The sequence below is a fragment of the Antrostomus carolinensis genome, unplaced genomic scaffold (assembly GCF_000700745.2).
Source record: "Antrostomus carolinensis isolate BGI_N321 unplaced genomic scaffold, ASM70074v2 scaffold17042, whole genome shotgun sequence".
NCBI lineage: Eukaryota > Metazoa > Chordata > Aves > Caprimulgiformes > Caprimulgidae > Antrostomus > Antrostomus carolinensis.
Genome location: NW_010301764.1, coordinates 14,156 through 37,968, shown reverse-complemented (window position 1 = coordinate 37,968; position 23,813 = coordinate 14,156). Strand labels below are relative to the sequence as shown.

General features: G+C 42.4%; 1 protein-coding gene across 1 annotated transcript in view; it reads right to left on the bottom strand.

Annotated features, from left to right (window-relative positions):
- Positions 1 to 4,947: 4,947 nt before the first annotated feature.
- LOC104521552 (anthrax toxin receptor 1) overlaps positions 4,948 to 23,813 on the bottom strand; it is a gene marked incomplete at both ends in the record, with an annotated part of 32,151 nt that continues 13,285 nt past the window's right edge. The window contains 4 exons of the mRNA XM_010163592.1: positions 4,948 to 5,026; positions 5,314 to 5,383; positions 16,095 to 16,193; positions 19,678 to 19,738. Of these exons, the coding sequence (XP_010161894.1) occupies positions 4,948 to 5,026; positions 5,314 to 5,383; positions 16,095 to 16,193; positions 19,678 to 19,738 (309 nt within the window). The remainder of the gene's footprint in view (positions 5,027 to 5,313; positions 5,384 to 16,094; positions 16,194 to 19,677; positions 19,739 to 23,813) is intronic.

Here is a 23,813-nt window from a genome sequence, read left to right as displayed (position 1 = left end):
AGCAGCTTTACCAGAAGCCAGCCAGTAATCCCAGTCTGGGCTGTGCAGTCAGCAAGACCTTTGAATGAAGAATAGTACTGGCCATCTACTGAGAGGGTACAAGCAAGCTCAGTATTTACACAGAGTATCATTCTGCCCTAAGCTAGAGGGTTTCATCTGCATTCCATAATTTAATAAAACAAATGCTTTGCCCAAACACAGCAGCTTCTGTGTCTGGCCCATTTTTGACAGATAAATGGAAATCACTGCATTCCTCCAGCAAGCAAAACCCCACAGAGCTCCTCAATGACATACAGGCCCTTGCCTACCGAGTCCTGCTCTCCAGGGCTGCTGCAGGCCCCCTGCGAGAGTGAGCAGGACACAACCCTCCCCATTTCTTATCCCCTGAAGTACATGCCTCTTCCTGCCTTGCACCACTTGGGAATCTGTGAGGATGTATGCTGCAGCCCCTAGGTGGGACATGATTAACTGGGGTAGGCTTGCTTTCTAATCTCAGAGCGGTGGCTCAATACTCTGGTCTCTCTCCTCATGCCTTTATTCTCCACTCCTGACAAATAGATATATGCTCTGACACTTGGTCATCTTGAAGGCATCAAGCACTGTCCAGCAGGTTTCCCATTAGACTTTAAAGCCACCAAAACCATCAAAAAAGCCAAACCACAACAAAAGCACTATTCCTGAGAAATTAACACAAGGGTGAAAGAGGGAGTCACATTCACCAAAACAAAAAAGAAATCTCTTCTACTAACCTGGTTCTATCTTTTTTCTTTCTTTCACTCTTCTCTGGGGTAAAGTCTGTACTCTGAAAACTGAGCAACCCCATGCAATTCTACTGCTTCCCTTTGGTTTTTGTTTTTGTTTTTGTTTTTGTTTTTTTTACCATCCCCAGAAAATGACAACTCCACCTTTAACTAAAGGTCCCTGCACAAGATTGGGGAGTTAAGCTTTGTTCTGACTGATACTTCTTTATGCATCAGACAGGCCTTGCATTTGTAATTTCATTTGTTGGCTAACGTGCCTGGGCAAATTCCAGGCTGATAGTTATCACAGGGGATTTAAAAAAGCCTCCCATATGTAATTGACTCTTGCCTGGAAAAACTCATATTGAAAATCCCAAGGAAGAAAAACAAAATTAAATCCCCAAAGACCTCCTATGGACTGTTTCATGCCTCAGGCTTGAAAATAACTGGGCCAACTGAGAAGAATTTTGATTCTTTTTTAAATTGAGATTTTGCTCCATCTGATCCAACTGAGATCACTTTTATGTGACTGCAAGTCTTCCCAAAACATACTTCAAAATGGAAATGATGAAAGATTCTCTGCAACAAAAGCATCTTTACAAGTCTCTCTCACACCTTCTTCTGTTTTCTTTTGAAAAGAAAAATCAGCTACCTTTCAACAGAGATGAGAACTGCAGTGAAGTACTAGGAAAGCCTGGAAACTCATGTTAAAAAACAAAATACAAGCACTTGCAGCAATTTTATTTTGGGAACCTAAACCAGCAATTCCTTGAGTGCCAAAGAAAAGGAGATATAAAAACATTTACAGTCATGTCTGTACTCTGATATTAGAAAGCACAAGCAATTAAGCAAAAGACAGACTACGGCAGAACCCATGCAGTTTAATTTCCGGAATCCCTTGCCTTTTTTTTTGGCCTGCAAACCTTGAAGCTTGCCACATTTCAGGAAGCAGAAAGCTAGGGAAAACGAGGGGTCCCTCAAAGCACAATGGACACCTGCACTCCAAGCGAGTGGATTCTAAAGTGTCCATATTTTAAAGCATAGGTAGAAGCTCTAAGGCTGTTTTACCTGTATGTATGACTCCTTTAAACGAAACAAAAAACCCAAACCCCAACCAGTGTTCAAACAGTGAGGTCTAACTCGGTGTTAACAGATTTGACAAGTAGTATTCCTTAATGCTGGAAGGTGAGATGTATTTAAGGGTCTCTCAAACTAAGAAGAAGATTAAGTCAGTCATTACATATGCCTGCCTTCCTATCCTTCCCACATTTTCTCCCTCTTGAAATGCTGCAGCAGATTTTATACCTCAAGGGGTAAAAGTGCAAATAATTACTTGAGTTAGGTAATATGGGCTGAAGCAAAAGCTCTGTCTGTTCCCAGAGGGAGTCGGTTTAGAGAGGTTCGTGCATTGGTTGCATTCAGAGACACAAACCAGTGACATTTCCTAAAGGAGACAGGTGCACAGAACACTTTCTGCCACGCATTCAGTATTTGAATATGAAGGCAGCATAGTCTGCGAAAAGCACTTTTAACTGGAAGCCTCACAAAAATGGCAGCACTGGGCAAGGCAGAAAATCCCAGTATCCCATTTTCAGCACCTGGCACTCAGTGTTAGAAAACAGTGTGAGCACAGAAGGACTAAGTGCTCTTCCCTCCTTGCTTCTGGCAACCACAGGAGCTGAGTTACAGCAGTGAAGCTGCGACATGCTTCTAGAAAAGGTAAAGGCTTTGATCCCTTGTTTCCTTCCAAAAAGTGACCTTTCTAAGATTAAAAGTGCTTTCTTTCAGAGTTTTCACTGCTCAATAAAACTGACATTCATTTGGCTGCCTTGTTCCTAGGAGTCTTTACATATTAAATAAAGAATTTATTCAGGACTTATGCTAGTATAAAACAGCTTTACTCTATTAACCTAGGAGAAACTGGCTCAGTTTCCTTACCATAAAAACCTACACTGAAATTTTTGCCAGCTAGGGTGATAAAAACACCTGTTAGGTAGTTCAGCCTCTAGGCTCTATCTGTCCTGATCTTCAAACACCTACATTCATAACTGAGGAGTCAGTCTGACTGGCTTTTCTTCCTGTTCATTTTTGGTCCTTGCTTGCTGGGAATGTAGCTGTCTGCTTCAGCTATGCCCTTAATTGAATTTTCTTCCCTAGATTACCTCCAGATAGTCCTTGAAAATGGCTAGTTCATGGAACAGGATAGGTATTGTTTATAAGGAAAATGGGATATTTGCAGATTATTTACATGTTGCATAGGAAGATTTTGTTGTAGAGCTACATAAGAAAATAAAGAAATGGTAAAGCTTATCAGGTTGTCAAGCCACTTGTTTTGTTCCTTCTCCCATTAAATAACCATTTCTGGAGAGCAATGAGGTTGGGGTTCAAGGTATTTGCATCAAAGTGAGTTTAGAGGTGCCATGTTAAGTCACTGCCAATTGCCAACTGGTAATTTTTTTGAAGATGACACTCCAGACCTCTTTCCAAACCTGATCATTTCTGAAATACAGCACAGAGAGGAAACCCGGAGCACTGATTGCTAGTTTGCACAAAGGGAAGAATACTTCTGCTTTTTCTCTGCTTGTTACCACCACTTTGTTCCACAGCTTTCTGACTGTTCCACTTCAGCTGCAGAACTTCAAATAGACCTGACTTTCAGGTCTGAAGTTAATTAAACAATTCAATTTTTAAACAAGTACACATTTTTTATACAGGTATTTCCAGGACTGGAACCCTTGTAACCTTAATTAAAGAGAGAATTGTAGTCTCAGTAAACAGTTTCATCTTTAAAAAGAAATTGAAAAAAACAAACACTACTCAAAGACAAAAATGCCTGTTTACTCAGGAGAAACTTCCTTGATTAGTGAAGCCTGCGATACAATTTTCAAAGCAGCCACTGAATGTCACTGTGTCTAGGTTTGGATGGAGGATGTGGATTTGAATTCTTGCTGCTTAGCTGCACCGCAAATCCAGTTTCGCAGTCTGGAGGCATCAGAATATTTCATGTCCTATAGAAATAATAATTCTATCCCTGGAAGAAAGCATATCAGGAAGGAACCATTTTTCTCTAAGAATTCTTTCCCATGTCTTGACTCATATGAACAAAGGAAAATATTCCTGTAATTTGCTGACAAAATGCAAATACATTTTTGCCAGTGTGCAAAGAAAACTTGAACAAAAAAATTAATAGAATACATTCCCTTCTTTTAAGGCATAAGGAAGTCTTTGTAAGTTTTGGAATATAACTCCTCATGTAAGCTCTGAAAACTGTCTCTCCATACAATCTTGTCCTTGTTGAACAAGTATCAAATCAAGAGACAAAAAAGACTTTTGTCATCTTGTGCATCAGCCTTTGTGGACCACAGAAGACTGCTGGTAATCCAATGTTATACAATTTAGCCTTTCACTTATTCTGTATGTCTACACGATGTGCCTTTACTGGACAGGGAGAAAAGGAGGCTGTGGATAGATTTTCAAGTCTTTCTGGTGAGACTACTCTGGCTTCCCAAAAAATAGTTTAAGCCAGTACATGGGAGAATTAAAGCAGTGCCTCAACAGTTAATTCAAAGTGAATTCCTCTACTACCTCCTTTAGCACAAGTCTCTTCCTGCTCTATTCCCAACAGCCATGACTTAGCAGAAGTAGTGTCTTCAGCAATACCATGAACTATAAATGGCTTAATTGTCCTTTGCCTGATTCCACTGAGGGCAGAGATTCACTACTGGCAACAAAGGATGCCAGCCATAAGCCAGCTACTTCAGTGGAAAATCTCCCATATTTTTTTGGCAATCATCCTGGTTGCCAGACAAAGGGTGTGAGCACAACTGCCATATGCCTTTCACAAATAGCAGCACGATTGCTGTAGAGGAAACAGACTAGTTAATGAAGCCAAGAGATCTGCTTCTTGTTCACTGTGCAGTGGACAAGCAGGCATAGACACCTCCAGATCACCGGCTGCTAGTCCTGCTCTGGTCTGCATCCCACAGCAGATACGGAGTCTGAGGTGTTCACTGAAGATTCAAGAGCTTTGCCACATTATGGCACATGATACACAAAATGTCATATTACCACACTCACCTTTAAAAGAGGGCTTACTCAACTCACCAGACTTACTCAACTTGGAAGCCCTAATACCGATGTGACAGAGATCTATTTTTAAGCACCATCATCCTAGTGAATCATTTTAGGCACATGAATCAAAACTTACACAGTGTGTGCTGGAGATGATGACGGAGCTAGAGATGAAGCTCAGACCATCGTTCATACTGACTTGAAGAGCTGCTTCCCTGAAAAAAAAAAAACCCACAAGAAACAAGTCAGGCTAGCTACTTCACAACCCTTTAATAGATAATATCCTCTGGAACCTGGGCTCCAGATGCACTGAAAAGCTTTTTATACAGGTTAATTCACAATGCTGGCGTGCTCTCCCCGTGCCCCAATGCACAACTGTCAATTATCCCAACACGCACAAGAGAGAACATCAGAATTAGATGCATATAACAGAATATAGTGAGATGATACAGTCATTTTCCCACAGGCAAAGAAAATATTTGAGTACATATTAAAAACATACATGCCAACTTCTCGTAACACAGGTGCTGGGCAGAGTAAGTAGGTATCTTCCACTACAAAAGGCTTCTCATCTGGAAAAACAGAAATAGTGGGATTTATCACCTGATCAGAAGCTTAACGATTAAGCTTAAATAATGTTTTCCCTTGCCCTTGATACATAAACAAGACCAAACACTTTATGAGAGATAAAAAGCTACTACACAGCAGTTGTTCTGAGGTAACTGTAGGCATGATTTTAGCCCATGGAGTTACAGAGTAAATACAAAATAAGAGCAGATACCCTGCACCTCAAGAAAAAAAGAATTTAAAAAAATTCAATGCCTTGTGTTTACACTCCTGAGAAAGATGGGGAAATGTGGTACCTGACCCTCCTTCCTCATTTCTTTGCAGATCCCTCATGAAAACTGTCTTTCTTTCAGGCTGCCTCAGCTCTCTGTCATTCTCAGTATGAAATATCATTCCACAAAGCCCTTCGCTCCTACAAAAGGGTTGAGGACTACTTGCCCCTGCAGAGTTGAATGCCTCAGGGCCATCAGAAACCCTGCACCACCTGTCACCCACATCCTGCACACAGCACTCTCACCGTTCCTACAGCTGCTCCATGCTGGTGACATCTACCATGCCACACATCTGAGCCACAACAAAACTGAAGGTACAAAGCTTTTTGAATGGTCAGAGTAAATTAGCACAGCCACTCTACACGGGAGATCAGACAGAGTTGCAACAGATCACATATAATTGGAAATAGTTAAGAAAACTGTCTATTACGGAAAATTTTACACTTCAGGGCAGACTCATGTGAAGCTAAATTAAACCTTCCAACCTAAACTATGTTATGGTTTTAAAAAAACTGAGAAAAATTATCAATAGGTAGTTGCCTGGGAAACAGAAACATCAGCTAATACTCTTTTGTAGACTTAAATCAGAACTTTCTATTATATCTCTGGTGACCAGAGAGAAAGGGATCCCAAGGAACTTCTCAGTTCATTTGCCAGCTGACTAGAGATCGGGCAGATTGGCAGAAAACCAGGCAGACAGGCTGGGCGGTTTTTGGTTTTTGCACTAGAAACCATACATTCCTGCAGAAGGGGCTGATTCTGCTGAATCAGCATTTTCCAGAAGCAAGTCACTGCATCAGAAAGCTTTCTACCAGCCATACTTATAACCATCTCTAGGGCCTTCTATAGAGATGCTTATAGACCTGAAATGAGCTGTCACCAAATATTACCAGCTTCCTAAAATTTTCCAGTTACAATTTCCATTTTGTTTGAATGCCCCTCCTCTCCTGACAGATTCCTTCCCCTTCTCCTCCCAAACCCGTAGCATTCAAATCTCATCTTCAATCCAAACCTTGAATCTTATCTCTGTATCTTCCACTGCATGGTGGAAGAGACTTTCATTCACGGGGCCATGTTGAAACAGGAGTACAATTCATCACCAGATAGCTTTGCTCTTTGAAATACAGAGAACAAACCTGGGGTCTCTAACCGCCTAAACTCTCTTCACAGAATCACAGCATGGTGGGGGTTGGAAGGGAACTCTGGAGATCATCTAGTCCAACCCCCCTGCCAAAACAGGGTCACCCAGAGCAGGTTGCACAGGGCTGCATCCAGGTGGGTTTGGAATCTCTCCAGAGAAGGAGACTCCACACCCTCTCTGGGCAGCCTGTCCCAGGGCTCTGGCACCCTCACAGGAAAGAAGTTTCTCCTCATGTTTAAGTGGAACCTCCCGTGTTCCAGCTTGTGCCTGTTGCCCCTTGTCCTGTCTCTGGCCACCACTGAGAAGAGTCTGGCCCCATCCTCTTGACACCCACCCTTTAGATATTTATAAACATTGATAAGGTCCCCTCTCAGTCTGCTCTTCTCCAGGCTGAACAGACCCAGCTCTCTCAGTCTTTCCTCATAAGAAAGATTCTCCAGCCCCTTAATCATCTCTGTAGCCTTTGCTGGACTCTCTCCAGAAGTTGCCTGTCTCTCGTGAACTGGGGGGCCCAGAACTGGACAGAATACCCCAGATGTGGCCTCACCAGGGCAGAGTGCACTCTTCTCAGTGCACCCCAGGAGACCATTGGCCTTCACAACTGCACAGTGCACGTAATGAACTTCCCAGGGTACACGCAACACTGGCAAAATGGAAGCAAGGTTACAGTGTTCAGCGCATCAGTGTCAGCAACAGGGAAAGGAAAGGAGGGAGCATAAAAGTTTAACCAAATCATTCAGCAATCTAACTAAGAGCTGAGCTATTCTGACTGTCTGGTCTTTTGGTTTTGAGGAAATTTGTGGAAGTTACAATTCCATTTAAGATGCCAGCAGAAACAGGAAAAGCTGTGAAGAGTCACAAGCCAAAGAGAATGTGGCAACCTTCTCTACAGTAATTTCTGCATCAGCTGTGAGCCTTGTTCATTCTTCACTTGGCTGCTGAAATAAATTTGTTTGATGTCTAATAATGATTAGGGCAACAGCAGCAGAGCGCTATTGATCCTGGTCCCATTCTCAGTGGTTAGCTCAGCAGGGTTCACTCAAAAGCAGGGTCATGCAGCACATTTTACTACACTGGGTGAGGTTTAAGATATTCAGACTGCAAGATTTTGTCCCCTCATGCAGGACTCACCAAGTCAAACATTCTTTCCCAGACATTCCTAAAGGAGAGGTTTCCACTGAATAGAAAATTTTAGAAAGCAAGAACATTGCTCTAGTAATTCCTATCACACATTATAATCCCTATTTCATACTGGTGTATTTCTTTGCTTTGGCAGCAATATAAAAGATCATTTCCTCAGGCAGGTTAGGAAATGTTTATTTTTTACACTCCATTGAAAAAAAAAAAAATGAAATGGTAATGAAACGTTGTAGCCATCACTGTTGTTTTCCTTATGTATCCAGCTTCCAGCAAATCCCATGCATATATATACACACACTTGAATTTTTGGTTACCCACTGTTTTGTTAAGGACTGATTGACACAGGCAAACAGCTGAAAGTGAAACATTTTAGCTAGCCATATGGTTTTCAGACAGGCTTTGCTTCTGCATCATGGCTCACCTGAGAGCAGTCTTCAAGCTTCTATGATCCCTCTAGATCCCTGCTCCTGCTGTTGGCCTGGAAAGTACTGTACTATCGCTGTTTTCCCACAGCCTCAGTACAAGAACATTTCCACTATGCTAAATGTTAGGAGCAGATGTTTTCAGCACAGGGTATTCCTTTGCTAGCCCTGTACTATCTAGAAAATAACTTCTTCATTAAAAGAGAAACAGACAGACAATAGGCACTTAAAGCACGCAGTGTGGTGACACAATGCACATCCCTCACTTCCGATTGCCTACAGCATGGGCACCGGGTTGATGATGAGCTTGCATCATATACAGGCACTCGGTTTTGCAATGGAGTTACCAAACCAGCAGCATTTTCCACTTCGCACATGCAAGGCAGATGCACAGTGGTGGTGAATCTGGCCCTGCAGTTCTGTTCTCACCCTGATTTATGAAGATATCATTAACTCCCACAAATTCATGTCATTGTCTCAGCACACACATGCCAAGAGAATGAAGACCAATGTCTTGTGTTCTCTTTTGCTACCACTGGTAGCAAAGGTCAAAGAATTCTCCACACCAGCATTCACCAAAACAAAAGCTGGCTTAATTTTGCAAGGTGTTTTACTTTGTTCCCATTAGCTTTTTGTTTCTCTTTCTCTCCCTTCCCACCCTCAACGTGCATTAAAGTCTGTGCCTCTCTAGAAAGTTTATCAGAGCCAGAGTCCCAAGAGGGGACTCATGGCTGGCCAGGCTGGCTACAGGGAGAGATTATTTTGTTTGGAGAATGTTTGTGTTTCACCACAAAATGAGTGACTATTTTCCCTTGCTCTAAACAAAAGAAGATTCATTTGGTTTGCATAACTCTGGCCATCTGACTCCTTCCTGGAAAACTTACATAGGGAAACCAAACAAAACAACACTTCTCATCTGCTATTGCATCTGTATCTGCAGGATGCATTTGAAGAAATGCCACTTTTCTTGTCTGCTAGAGAAAAAACTTGCTGTATTCCCATGCACTAAGAGATGGGCCTTAATGCTCCCAAAGTCTAGATATCGTGCCAAAATCTGAATTTTGTGGTTTGGACTCCTCTCAGCTGACAATACGAGTGGAAGAGCTGTGGAAGGCAGGGGGCGGAGTGCTCCACTCCATGTTGCTGCCTCTGCTGCCCAGGAAGTGATTTCTGTTCTGGGCTCGGCTGCTAGCTGGCTGTGTAACTGTGAAGAAATCACTTTGTCTCCTTTGCCAATTTTACAGAAAGGATGCCCAGGCCTTGGTCACATCTCAGACACCAATCAAGAGCAGAGCTTGGACAACTGCAGGCAATATTGCAATGCCTCACTTTTGAGAAAGTTTGCCCACAGTAATGAGCACAATTTGCCCCTTACCTATGCACCTCTAGCCACTCCATCAAGCAAAATAAGGTTCTCACTGTACAAAAAACCCCCACAGGACAATGCACACAAGGGCAATTAAAACCAGTCAGTCCTGAGGCATAAGCTATTCAGAGCAGCACGCAGAAATGGAGAAGGGTCAAACATCTCACAGAAACACATCTGTTTTCTGTGGATGCCCTTTCAACAAGGTACGTTTTACTGCTCAAATTCCTGTAATTTGCTACCCAGCATTCCTACACCTTTTAACAACTATCTGTAGCCTGTAAAATCTATTATTCTCAGCATTAGTGAATAGTTTCTTTTGCCATTAGCAGGGTGTAACCTTTTGGCAAACCAGGACTTGGAGTACTTCCCAACCGTAATAATAAAACCCTCAATATACGCATGATGTTTTAACACAGAAGAGCAAACCTCAATAAAAGAGAGGTACAAAAGCCCAAAGAAGGTGACCAAGACAGATTGTAGTACATTCTTTCAGCCATATAACTAAGCTAAAATTAACAGCCTTTGCTTTGGTTAATGGTTTATGTAAGAACTGACTGACATACTGAAAACTGACTGCAAAGATCCCTTTCAGAAGGGCTCAAGAAAGCATGTTTTCAAACTGCCACCACAATATCGCAAGTGCTGATTGTTGGACTCACAATACCAGCAATATTTTAGTCCAGAAAAGGCTGCAAAAGCTGTTTGCCAAACTTCTGTATATCACAGACTAACAATTTCCTTCTGCTATCCCTATATTTATGATGTGCATTCAATTAAAGCACATTGCAGAAAGCGCTTTGACCTGGTCTTCTGTTACTACAGGGGAGAAGACTCTGGTCTATTAGACTAGGACAGCCAAGTTGGGGGTAGGAGTCTGGCTGCCCTCACATAAGACTCCCTCAGGAACATCTGCGCTAAGGTGGCTGTTCTCTGTACCTCAGCCCACTGGAGATGGGTAGCCCTCAGCCATCGTGAACCTGGGCACTTCCGTTGTCCCTTTGTCACCTCAGATGAGACAAAACACCTCCATAATTCTCTGCATCGCCTACCAAAGCAAAATCGCTGTTCATCCTGGCTGACTCCTCCTCTTATGCCACTCCTTGTGACAACTCTGCAAGAAAAGTTTTTGTTTCAAACCATTTTGTGGAGAGATAGGAATGTAGAAAGACACTGGAACACACTCTGAGCTACAGAAACTGCCTGCAAGAAAGACACATAAATAAGAAATGTTTTGTTAATGCTGTAATGAAAACCACATTGAGATCAGACTGTAATCACTCTGCTTTGTGTAGGGACACTTGAGCTTTGAATGCCAAAGCCATTCAGAGCAGAGTTAGGGGATTGGGGTAAAGAGACAGATAAGCACAGAACAATGACATTACATTCATAAGAATTCCTAAATGGAGAGAAGGGATCTGGAAGGAATTGCTTTTTCTCTGGTGGGTTCATCTGCTGTGCATGCAACCCTGTTCAACAAGCACACGTAGCTTCAAGACTGCTAATAGAACTTGGCAAAGCACCACACTATTAATTGCTCATGCTCACTACTGGCAGCTCAGGAGAGGAGCACGTGCTGCAGGACAACAGGGTCACTTCCAGGCAGGAGTCTTGGTCCAGCCACTGCAACAGCTCCACTCCAACCTCAGAGCTGTTGCCATAAGCTCTGGCATGTTGATTTGCACAGATACACTAATGTCACAGTGAGACACCATCTTGGTCCCCCAAGAAGCACACAATACTGTGGTGCTTTCACTTGGCCAGTACTTGGCTGCGGCCAAACAGAGCCACTCACTCACTCCCCCCACCCCAGGGGACAGGGGAAAGAATTGGGGGCAAGGGTGAGGAGATTCATATGTTGAGATAAAAACCATTTAATAATTGAAAGAAAATAAAACTTAAAATAATAATCATATTTAAAAAATAATTATAATAGTAATAAAATATACAAATGAGTGATATCCAGCTCAATTTCTCACCACTTGCCGACCGAGCCCGGCCCGTTCCCAGATCACGATCCCAGAGGAGCAACAATCCCGAACTGAAACCGCAATCCCGGGAGAGCCAGAGCCCGAGCCAAAGCCAGAGAGAGCAAGAGAGGAAGAGCCCCTCATGGATCTCCTGCCCATGGGGGACAGGAGATGGAACAGCCCCTTGGCAGAGCCCAATGCCCATGGAGCTGATCCATTGCAATATTCCTTGTCCCCTGAGATCTTGCGCTTGCAGAGCAGCAAAACACAAAGTCCTCCAGTGCCAGGGACACAAATGGCAACATGGGGATGTTCTCAGCGTTTCTCTCCTGACAAATCCCAGCTGAACCCAAACCCCAGCGCTGTTCCAGCTGCTGAAAAGAAAACAGCTCTGGCCCAGCTCAATCCAGGACAAGTATAAATAAGTGAGCTTGGTAAAGCACTCTATATTGCACAGAGATTCTCCTCCTCACTCAGCCCAAATTTCCTGACTGCTCTGTGCTTGTTCCTCCACACTTGGCCTGGACAGCTGCAGAGAAGCTGCTGGAGGTAAATGCACCGGAATCCTGTTTTATAAGTTCATACATGGCAATTTGTTGAAGGCTAGGAGAGCACATGAGGGAAGCATGACCGTTTCTCCTGTTTCATATTCTTTGTCAAGCAGTGACTTGGGCCGCCCTTCAAAATAGGATGCCAAGCTCAGCTTGGTGTACTTTTTCACCTAGGAAAAGTGAGACGCATAGGTTGTACCCTTCGTAAAAGTCACAGTCCCAATAACACCCGATGGAGTTTGTACACAAGTGATGGACATCCTCTAGTACCATAGTAGAAAGAGGGAAAAGTTACTATAAAGAAATAAAAGATTCAGTGGAGGGTTAAAGTAACATGACCAAGTGGGGAAACTAGGGATTAGAAAGTGGAACTGCAAAGCAAAACGTTCCTGTGCTAAGAGCGACCAGGCTGTGAGAAATTAAAGAAGATATCACAAAAGAATTACTGTGAGGCCAGGAAAAAGGAAACATGGGGAAAATGGCACAAGCTGCTAGGCTTTAAAAACAGAAGACAATTTTTAGAAGGCATTTGTTGGGCAGTTTTGGGATACACTTCTCTACACAGCTCACTTTTCACTGATACCTCCAAAGTCCTGCTCCCATTGTCTCTGCCTCATTTTCCCCCACTTCTGGCACCCAGTGCTGAAAATAAAAATCAGGCTAGTTTGTGCAAAGGATCAGTTTTGGCCAAGCATCCAGAGCATTCATTAGAGTGCAAAAGTTCTAGCCCCACCTCTGCTGTGGTGTATGCTGTCTTCCTCACCCGTCTTTCATCTCCCTCTTCAATTTTAAATTGCCTAGGGCAGAGTTTACCTCTATGCCCAGAGCTACCTTTGCTGGATCCTGCACAATCTGGGCAGACAAAGACATTTTAGCACCACAAAGCAGTCATAAGTCACTGCACTGTATAATTACTTTTAACTCTGTGCAGTCTGAAACCAATTCTCCTAGGTCCTGCTGCTGGCAGAAAACATCCTGCTGTTGAACATGCATCTGATTACAGTCCTGCTCAGCCAAATATTCTTCATGGTTTCTACAGATGTTCCTTTTTTTTATTCCATAGCTATGAACATTATGAGCCGATGCTCTCTTCACCTGCCACTTTTCTCTGCCAATAAACCCAATAAAAATCTATTAGCTCATGCCCTTAACCTCAGCAAGTCCTAGCTGTGCTGGTCTGCATCTCATCTGGGATATTTTAAGGCTTCAGGAACTCAGCTTAGTGTTATCTTTAAAAATACCTCCCTCCCTGATACAATCAGAGCTTGAGAGGTTTCAAGCAAACAAAACCAGCCAAGCTATCCAATCTCCCTAAGGTTTCCATAAAATTCTCATTCAGTTAACTCTTATATTAAGCTGTTTGCCACTAAGTGCCACAAAGTCACACTGAGATGCAGGCTGGAGCTGCAGGCTCCAGTAAACCAAAACACTGTGACACTTTCTCATATAGAGCAACTTCAACTTGACAGAACTGTGCCAGTTTCCCCCAGAAGACACCTGGGCCTGAGAACACTGACTAGCAACTGTTGAGTTCCCTCAATCAAGGAACAGTTTGAACTCAGGAACAGAGTTTGAGGCCTCTTCCTTCCAGGTCACTGCATCAAACAATCTAAGACTGTACAAAACAAATGGAGAAGTCTTGGTGCAGTGCCAAGGAGAATGAACTCACTTTTCACCTATGCATCGATTCAGGACATGATGAATGCATCAGATCAGAGGATGAGGAACTTATTTGGCCTTTATTCTAATTTTCCACTGTCATTTCGTGGGCACAGGAAGACAGTTTCAAACAAAAAAAGCCCAGGGGTTGTGCAGATCTTTCCTGAAAGCTACTATGAAATTATGATGACAGACACCATAATAAATTACAGCTAGACAAGCAGTCAGCATGCAAAGAGAGAGGAGGAGTCTTCCTCCTCATCCCCACCAACACCAGGTCACAGTGTTTGGGAGTGAGGTAACCCTTGCAAACCATTCCTCCCATTGGCAACACTGGATGTTTTTGTGTCTCAGTGTGTCAGGACACTCTGAGTAGTGGAAAGCTGATGGATGACATTCTTAGCTCTGCGAAGACTTTAGGATGCTTCCAGGAATTAATGCCTTGCTCCAGAGCCAGCCAGCTTTGAGGAAGCTGAGCCGAGAAGCAATTGGGATGCAATGACAGGTCACAGCTAGTGCAGCCTCAGGTAACAGAGGTACCTTTCAAGCTAATGACAAGAAGGGAGCAAGTAGTCTTCTCTGGAGGAAAAAGTAGAACAGCAAATCAAGTGCTGAAAAGACTTTACATAGGAGAGAAAAGAAGGGTAGCATTAATCTGGAATATTGTGTCCAGTTCTGGGCCTCCTGGTTCAAGAGAGACAGGCAACTTCTGGAGAGAGTCCAGCAAAGGCTACAGAGATGATTAAGGGGCTGGAGAATCTTTCTTATGAGGAAAGACTGAGAGAGCTGGGTCTGTTCAGCCTGGAGAAGAGCAGACTGAGAGGGGACCTTATCAATGTTTATAAATATCTAAAGGGTGGGTGTCAAGAGGATGGGGCCAGACTCTTCTCGGTGGCCAGAGACAGGACAAGGGGCAACGGGCACAAGCTGGAACACAGGAGGTTCTGCTTAAACATAAGGAAAAACTTCTTTCCTGTGAGGGTGCCAGAGCCCTGGGACAGGCTGCCCAGAGAGGGTGTGGAGTCTCCATCTCTGAAGATGTTCAAAACCTGCCTGGACACTTTCCTGTGCAACCTGGTGAAGGGAACCTGCTTTGGCAGGGGGGGTTGGACTAGATGATCTCCAGAGGTTCCTTCCAACCCCCACCATCCTATGATTCTGTGAATATCACTTCCCTACTTCACAAAGCTGGCAGGAACAGCAGCTACTATCACCTTCCATTTAGGCTCAGAGTCCTGTCCTGGACTCAGTGCAAACGGGGACATGGAAAGGACAATTGCTGGATAGATATGGAAGCAGAAATGAATGAAGAACAGGCAATTGAGAAAGGACACCTGCACCAAATCTCTAACTTCTGAAGAAGCCCCATAAACCAGTAGGAAGAGTACGAGGTTGGGTGTCAAGACAACCACATGCTTGTCTGAGGTTAGCTCACTTGGAGCAGCTACCTTCAGTACTGTACTTCAGTTCCCCCATCTGTAAATCAGGGGTAGCAGTTTACACATTTCACATACAGCTTCCAATGCTTTTTCTCTTAATGATACAGATTGATTTTAAAGCTCCTCATTAAAAGTTCAAATTAAGCCCAAGATCCAATTATTTAGGCCTTCAGAACTCACACTAAAACACCTTTGTCCTGCAGCTCTTGAAAGTGATTTATAGAAGAAATGGAAAGCAATTTGGGGACACAGAGTAATGATGTCCTTCCACAAAGGAAGTACCGAACCTAGCTCTTCTCCCTTCCCACATAGGTTGCAAATCTGGCCTCTGGTGATCCTAAAACTGAAGTGCTGTGAACATTGACCCAATCAGCCTTGCTTTAGAGATCATCAGCAGCACGAGTCTCTCAATATCTGGTCTGAGGGATGTTCAGAACTTAAAACAAAGCCAGGCCAAGCTACAGCAGGGTGATGTGGGCAATCCTAAATCTCATGAGAGGGGCTTCTGCCATGCTGAGTGGTGGTCTTATAACTCCTATAACTTCCATTATACATTTCCATGCATTTCTTAGCACAAAATGCAACTGCTTGAGAAATCTTCCACTAACTTTTCTCTTGAAGTGAAGTAGCTCCTCCACAAAGTGGAAATTTTCACCCAAATTTTATCTGTGATATGGGATATTCACATTTTAATTAAAAAATGACAGCAGACATGCAACTAAGAATGTTACAGAGTATCAAATCGAAACAGCTTACTGAGAGTAACCGTGTCATTGATCCTGAAACTGCAGAGCACTCTGTCAACATTACGGGCATGTCGAAATCCATTTCCTCTCACGACAACCTGAAACGACTCTGTAGCAAAAGAGACAGCAAAAGAGACAGAGGATTATTCATGGGTAGCGAGGGAAACAACAGTCATTTAGACAAAGCACCTATGTCAAAAGTTTTCATTTGAGATCTCTTGAGCTACAATTTGCAGTTTAACAATTTAAGCTTTAAAAGTGTTAGAAATTGAACTTCTACTCTCTCCTTACCCAATTTCAACTTGAATTTTTAGAAACCTGCGGTGAAAACATTAAGCTTCAGAGACACTGAGCTTTCCCTTCCCGAGGTTGCCATTTTAATGGCAGAAAGTTTTGAGTGAAGCAACACAAAAGTATCTTTCCATGGAAAGGAAAAAAATCTTCCAGTGACAAAAAACACGGAGAAGCTCAAATGCTACTTTCCAAGGTTATGGCAAAATTGTATCAGTTGCCACAAGTTTTGTCAGGTCCTGCCCTACTAACCTGTACAATGATGGTGAATCCTTGGCTGGACTTATTTCCATACAATGATGGGGGATTTAATCAACTGATCAGCTTTCTGGACAGAGGCTATGATCTCAGAGTCCATAATTTCTTTGCTATTCTTCCAGAACAACTCTACAAGGTCACCACAAGTTGTGGTGCAAGCAGAAGGCATCAAGGACAGTCATGTACACCTGAGCGATGAATTGAGCAGTTCTTTTTGGAATAGGCAGAGCCGAGCCATGAGATTATATCCTCACAAGTCTTTCAGACTATTCTCTACTGTCCCTTGTTATTCCCACTACTTGAACCTAGTACTGGGAAAGTTTATGAACTTCCTGCAGACACCAGCATTAAGATTGCCTTGCAAGGAAAGTACCATTTTCAGACCTTTAGACTTTGAAACTGGGCCATAGTCCCAGAAAAGTTCTGGCAGCAGACATAGGGACTCAAACTCTGCAGTTCCCCACGGTGAAGGAAACAGCCCCCACAATTCCGGTTACTATCTAGGAGATGCATTCAGATAATCCCCACTGTTGTTTCACTGGTGAATGTGGTTTGAACACAAAATGTTTCACTGTCCAATACAATACAGGAGTGCAGTGCATCAGAAACACCACCTTGGTTTTAAAATTCCCAGAAGCAACAAGGAACCTAGTTTTTGCAGATTCAGTTTTCCCCTTCCACTTTACAGTCTTCATCTTCTTTCATCTCCCTTAAGGACTCACACACTGTACTTGTCAAAAAAAGCAGATTTGCTCTGGAATCTGGGCTCTCTTCCAGGTCCCACTCGTTTACAGCCAAGTTGCAAATCATCCCATCACATCTAGCCAGGGAAGCTGCCTCGCAGGCCTATTATGTGTTGTCCAAGAGCATTTGGGAAGAAAGGGGGAGAAGAGCTCTGTTCTGGAGTGCGGGGGCTGATGAATACTTAAGAGAAATCACAGAAGTCTCTACTGCTGGGGAATGAAAGTTCAAGTACAGTCAAAGAACAGCATATCAGTGATGTCAGATTAACCACAGGGATCCTGTCTCTGCTTGAAATGAACAGATACAGTACACACCCTGCATGTCTGTACTGATGCAAAACCAAATCATCAAGAAACTCGCGTTTCAGAATGATGTGTTGCTGATGAAATTCATTACTCAAGTGTCTGAGACCAGTCTGCAGTGCAAGAGCAGGCTCAGGTAACATGAAGTCCTATTGTTCTCTCCTTCCAAAAAAGCAAGAAAAATTGCCACCACTCTTCAAGGATGTGCACAGGAGCAAGAAAACATGAAGTATCAGAGCTACACCTGCAAAAATTTATTTCAGAAGACACTAATGCACATAACTTTCATATTCAACGGCACTTTCATTAGTCTCAAAGTCCTAAGTGATGGAATTAGCTGCAGTTCAGGAGCAATGGAGTATTTGCCTAAACTCGGAAATGAGGCCTTGAATTGAGCGTCTAAATAACTGTTAGCATTTTTCAAGGTTAATATTGTTCCTCTTGTGGAGTACTGGCCAAATTCCAATGTGAATGGTTTATATAAAACCCCTCCACATTCCCCCTCAGCTGGCTCTGCTGGATGCAGCTGTACATTACCCCTACATTCTCATTAAGACACAATAAATGGGAGTGATAAGATGTATAAGCAACTGACAAGCACATTAGAAAGCATTAAAGATGGTTATAGTTATAAGTCATTTTCTTGCTTACGACATTGCACAAACATCATTGTTTATCACTTGTGTAAGTATGTAAATATACTTTAAAAAAGTAATCTGTAAGTGTGTTAAGTGGATCTGAACCTTCATCCAATTTCATTTCCTTTCCCAAGCATTTATAGAACATCATTGCACTGAGACTGTCATGACAACAGTCATCTGCCATGCCAAAGTAGACAGAGCCCTGGTTTGGAGCCTTCTTCAACACAGGAACTATTTAATTGGTCAGTCAAAAAGATAAATAGACGCTAAGTACTAGAATTCATGTCAGTTATGCCATCCCGGCTTCAAAAAGCAAAATTACTCTAGTGGCATGCATGGAATGGAAAACTAATGTCTGGTACTTATTGGGCATTGACCTTGGTGTCTTGCATCTGCTAGGAAAGTATGACTACTAATATCCATTTAGATAGAGAGGCAGTAGTTCCAGGAACAGGAGATGCAGGAATGATGATTAAAGCAGCTGGTTTGGAAGTGAAAACAAAGAAGTAATGACAATTGGCTTTCTTATTTTGACTACTGATTTAAGAAAAAGGAAGATGCAGAACTTTTCAGGGACTCATTCTTCTCTACAAACCTTATCTCTGCTCCCAAACTCTCTACTTAATGAGTGGCTACATATTCAACAAACAGTTAGGATACACTTCATAAACTCTGAAGAATTCACAGGAAGCAGATGGAAGAGGCTAAAATGGCTCTCAAGCTTTCTTCGAAAAACACTGGGTTCTGCTGAAAGCAGAAACACTTGCTGGGACTTTAAAGCCAAAGCGTACATAGCACAATCGTATTGGAATGAGCACACAAAGAGGGGCCAGTGCGATTCACACACAAGTCACCTGAACAATGTTTAAATTCTAGTCCTCAGTCACTGTATCAACGCTAAGACATGTTCAAAGAATATTAGAAGCCCTTAGATCAAAGTGTGCTCATTTGACGTTCTTACTGGTTTCTTAAGAAGCCACCCTCAACAATCCTCCGAGATGATGAATTTGCAAAACTCTAAACCTAATTACAAAGTCTTATTTTCTGATTTGGTTTGTAACTTTGCAGCATATCTACTTCAAGTTTGGCATAGTCCAAATAAGACAGACTGATTTGACTGAAAAACAGTCGGGAAAACTGCCAAATTTAAGTCCTTCCTGTAAGAAAATACCATTTGATGACATTTGGCAGAAATGGGAAGTGTGCAAGCTACTGTAAGATGAAAAAGAAATTCACCAAAAAAGCAAAAGGTGTAGGTTCAGGTAAGTAGTTCCTTTTGCACTCTCCAGCAATTAGAGATGGACAGAAAGATGTATTTTAGGCAACATTAACAACCAGGGCCTCAGCTTATACTTACCCCCTGCACATATACTGGAAGGCTCTGCTGCCAGAATTTCTATACAGGATTTCTTCAAAATCTAAGAGACAGAAAAAATGTCATGAAGTATCTCAGACTTGTTTCTATAGAAACACAAATCTGAAAGCATGAGAGAGAGAGAGAGCATGCTTGTTCTCACGTAGCTGCTTAACTCAACATTGTACTTTGCATTCACATAACAATTACGCCATCTTCATTTTTCATGTTAAACCAACCACACCAGTGTCATCGCTCTCCCAAGCTATTGCTATGGAGGAAGGCGACGGATACCAACGCTCTCCAGTACCTCAGCACAAGCTTGCCTTTGTACGTGGTACTGGTTATTATGCAGACTATGAGCCGTAACAACTAAAGTGCACTCGGAAGAGTTAAGTGAGGCAATGTCATTGCCCTCCCTTTGCAGCCACACCTCCCTCTCCAAAATGATTCTGGAGCCTCAGGCTCCAAATAAAACATCACAAGTTTAAGCTAAGCTGTTTACCTTTGCATTAAAACATCCTAAGAATAGCTACACTGCCACTTCTCAAGTCTCAACATAGGGGTTCCAACTTGATCTACGAGAACATACCACAGTGCATCCTCAAAGTTGCACTGTGATTTCAAATCAAGACATACAGACAATTGTTCTTAAGTCAAATTTAAATTAAGCAGCATGTCTTTGTAAGGGTTGGCACTGCCTTTAACCTCTTTACATGTAGACAGTGATTTACACAAACATCAGATTTACACAGCATCAGACTTGGCGGACCGCTTGCAAGGCCTGAGGAGCATGCTAGAGTTGGATACTGTTTATTCCCATACAGTGCTAAAATTGCTTAAGCTGTTGTTTGCATGCAGCAGCCTTTCCCCTGCTCTGAAGACCAACTCAAATTCTTCACTGCACACATTGTGACAGTGTCCGTAAGCCCCTGTGAGGACAGCAGCACTGACTGAGAGCTGTGGGTGTTCAGTGCTGGGCTGAGCAGCCCCTAGACGAGGTAATACTGATCAAAATTTAGGTCAGCTCCAAGAGGCAAGTAAATGTCAGCCAAGCATCATGACTCAAATCCAACATGAAAATTATTTTCCCAACTTTAAATTGAAACATCTGTAAGGAAAGTACACAATAAATTCTGTAAGAAAAAGATAATATATTTTTTCTCTCCACAACCACGGCTCTCTGCCTCAAATATTTAATTGCAAAAGGTACAGATAGAGCCATGATTTATTTTTTTAAAGCTTTTAAACAAAAGTTTGAGTTACTCATAAGCATGGCTGGTAGAGACACAAAAAGTACCAAGGGACTGAAGGAACCAGGACCCTCTGAGCTGCTGGCAGCCTGACAAGTGAGGAGAAAGAAGATTTGCAGGAGCAAGGTTATACAGGAACTGTCAAGTGGAAAAAAAAAAGAGAAAGTCAACAGTTGAGAACAGAAGTGAAAAGCACTAGAAGAATTTGAAAGACAGAATAAGGAAAATACACAAAAAAATAAAGAGGACTGTAAGAACATTCTTCCAAAGTATCCATCTGCAGACATCCATCCATCTCCTGTCAGTCCTCTACTATCTGCCCCTTTCTCAGCCCAGGTTCTGCTTTTCTGAAGATACAGCATTTTTCTCCCAAAGTGACTGCTGGGGCTAATAAGAACAACTAAGAACTGATGGTTTTCCAAGTGTTTTTCCTCTCCACTGAAAAATGTCTCCTTTAAGAAGCGAATTTTTCCAAATTCCCCCTTAGATTCTGTTCCCCTCTCCCTCAGCATCTCCAAATGTTTTAATATACATTTCTTCTCCTCATTGCCTTTCAGCAATGAAGTGAAAGAGAAGTAGGCAAATAAATTTGTGAACAAATGTATGAAAAATACAATAAATACTTTCATTTTTTTTAAGAAATTGGGTAAAACCTCATATGATTAAGTCTGAAATTCATTACTTCGATTCAGTCATTTGCAAACATTTATGCTGTACGCCAACTCGGGGGGCGGGGGAGGGGGGTGGAATAGCAGGTGTCTCAGATGATGCAGAGCTCCCTTCCAGTCCAATCCAATCCATTTATGTGACTATAAAAAGTTGGCCTTAATGGCTTTTTACAGTGCCAACTGCAATATTTTGATTTAGAATAATAAGTTTCCAATGCTCCAAGCACCCACCCTAACTTAAAGTGAAAATTAGGCAGCAGTAACTATTGCAAAAGAATTCCTTTACGTCTCTTCTCCATTATGAAAATGCATTCAAAAAGGACTTAAACATATTAATTGTAGAAGATTTCATCAAATCTGTTTTCTTATTTCCTGAGGGCTGCACAGCCTTGTGTGGGTTGTAGGTGCACTTCATTCACTGCAGGCTGGCTCCCCAGGAGAGCAAAATAACATGCAAGAGTGGTGATGCAATCTCCCAGCTGAGTGTCTATAAACTGCTCCAGCAGCATACATGGGAGGATTGACTCCACATCCTCATTTTTGCAAGGAGAACGACAACAGGTCTGGTTCACTTAGTAACCAACTGCAGGCCTGGCATGGATGCCTTGGCATCCATGCAGAAAAGTATTTGAAGCACGTGCTTGCTCATGGTGAGGACGCATCCCATTGTCTTTCGCAGCACACGCTTAATGACCAAGCTCAGATTCCCAAATCAGTCTCCTGTTGAACTCTATGGGGCTCCAATTATACTCCAGCTTCACACAGGTTCCTGGGAGGATCTCAACAATTAATATTTGTTGACATGACAACACTGCAGAAACATGGCTCTATTTGTCACAGTTATCTCTATCAGGACAGAACTGAATTTAGCACTACCTGTGAGTAACTCAACTTTCTGCCAGGCATTGCGTTAAAGGTCGAGAGCCAGGAGGGGCCCTGCAGGTTACCTTGGTTCTTTTAGAAACAAAGGGAAGAAGGGGAGTGAAATTCTGCAGCTGCTGGAAGCTTTCATTTGGTATTTTGGTCCACAAGCATGCAGACAGATTACTTCACCATAGCAGCTGCATATTTCTTATAAATTTTTTTTCACCAAATCTCGGAATTCTGATTAGCAAACAGGATGCTGAAGTTTAATAGAAGGTTACTGCCTAATCAGTGTTAGTGTGAATGACCTACAGCCTGAGCCTAGGTATTCATTATCAAGCTCTATTGAATTACTAAATAACAAAGTCTGTTGCCAATTACAAAACAGTAATTTATTTATGAAGTGCTTCCTATCCAATAATAAGTACATGAGCTAAGTAAAATAAATATATTTAATTCCTTTTTAAAGATGCATTTGGGGAAAGAAAGAAGTAGAAAGCACAATCATACATTACTAGAAGTAACAAGAAACACTAGACAGTTGAGACTATCAAAGGGGTTCACATCCTCTACTTTTAGATGGCTAAGCTGGCTACCCAAGCCAAGATGCTCGAGTTGTTGACTTTCTCTTTAGCCTATGTAGAAAGCCTGGTTCTGACAGAAGACAGATTGAGAATATCTATGTGAATTTTCTGTTCTGAATTGCCCTCTGGAGATCCCATCCTTCATTACTGGCTGAAGAAGCTTAAAGAGCTCAACTTGATGACCCTGGGCAGTGTACAATGTAAAGCTCAGGCTACAAGTTAGCAGTAAGGCAGACAGCTGACTTAGAAAATTTGTGTACATTACAGATTTTGCACATACAGGACACGTCTTGCAAAGGAAGTAACTTCTTCTCATCTCTCTCACCCATTCATGGAGTCTAAGCCCCTCTCCCTGCACCAGGGAATATACAGTTGATATATTTGGAAGTGAAGTTGGAATAGCTAGCTCAGGAGAAGTATGTAAAAGCATCATCACATTTCTCATTCTTCATCTACTAGACACTCACATCAAGTTCTCACAAAAGTTATCATGCTACACAGACCCAGCACTGCAGTTTGTGTAACTTACTTATTTCCAAGCTAAAATTTCTTGAGGTGATCGACTACATTGAACTGCCATATTAATTCTAAGAGCTGAGGCAAGATCTGAAAAATACTGAGGGTCAGTGGACACCACTGCAAGATGATCCAAAAGGAGTACACAGGAAACTTAAAAGGATTAATCATTTGCATAATTTACACAGATAGGAGTCAATTCCACAAACTAGTTCATACTACTTCCTTTCTTATACACCACAACTGCTTCATGA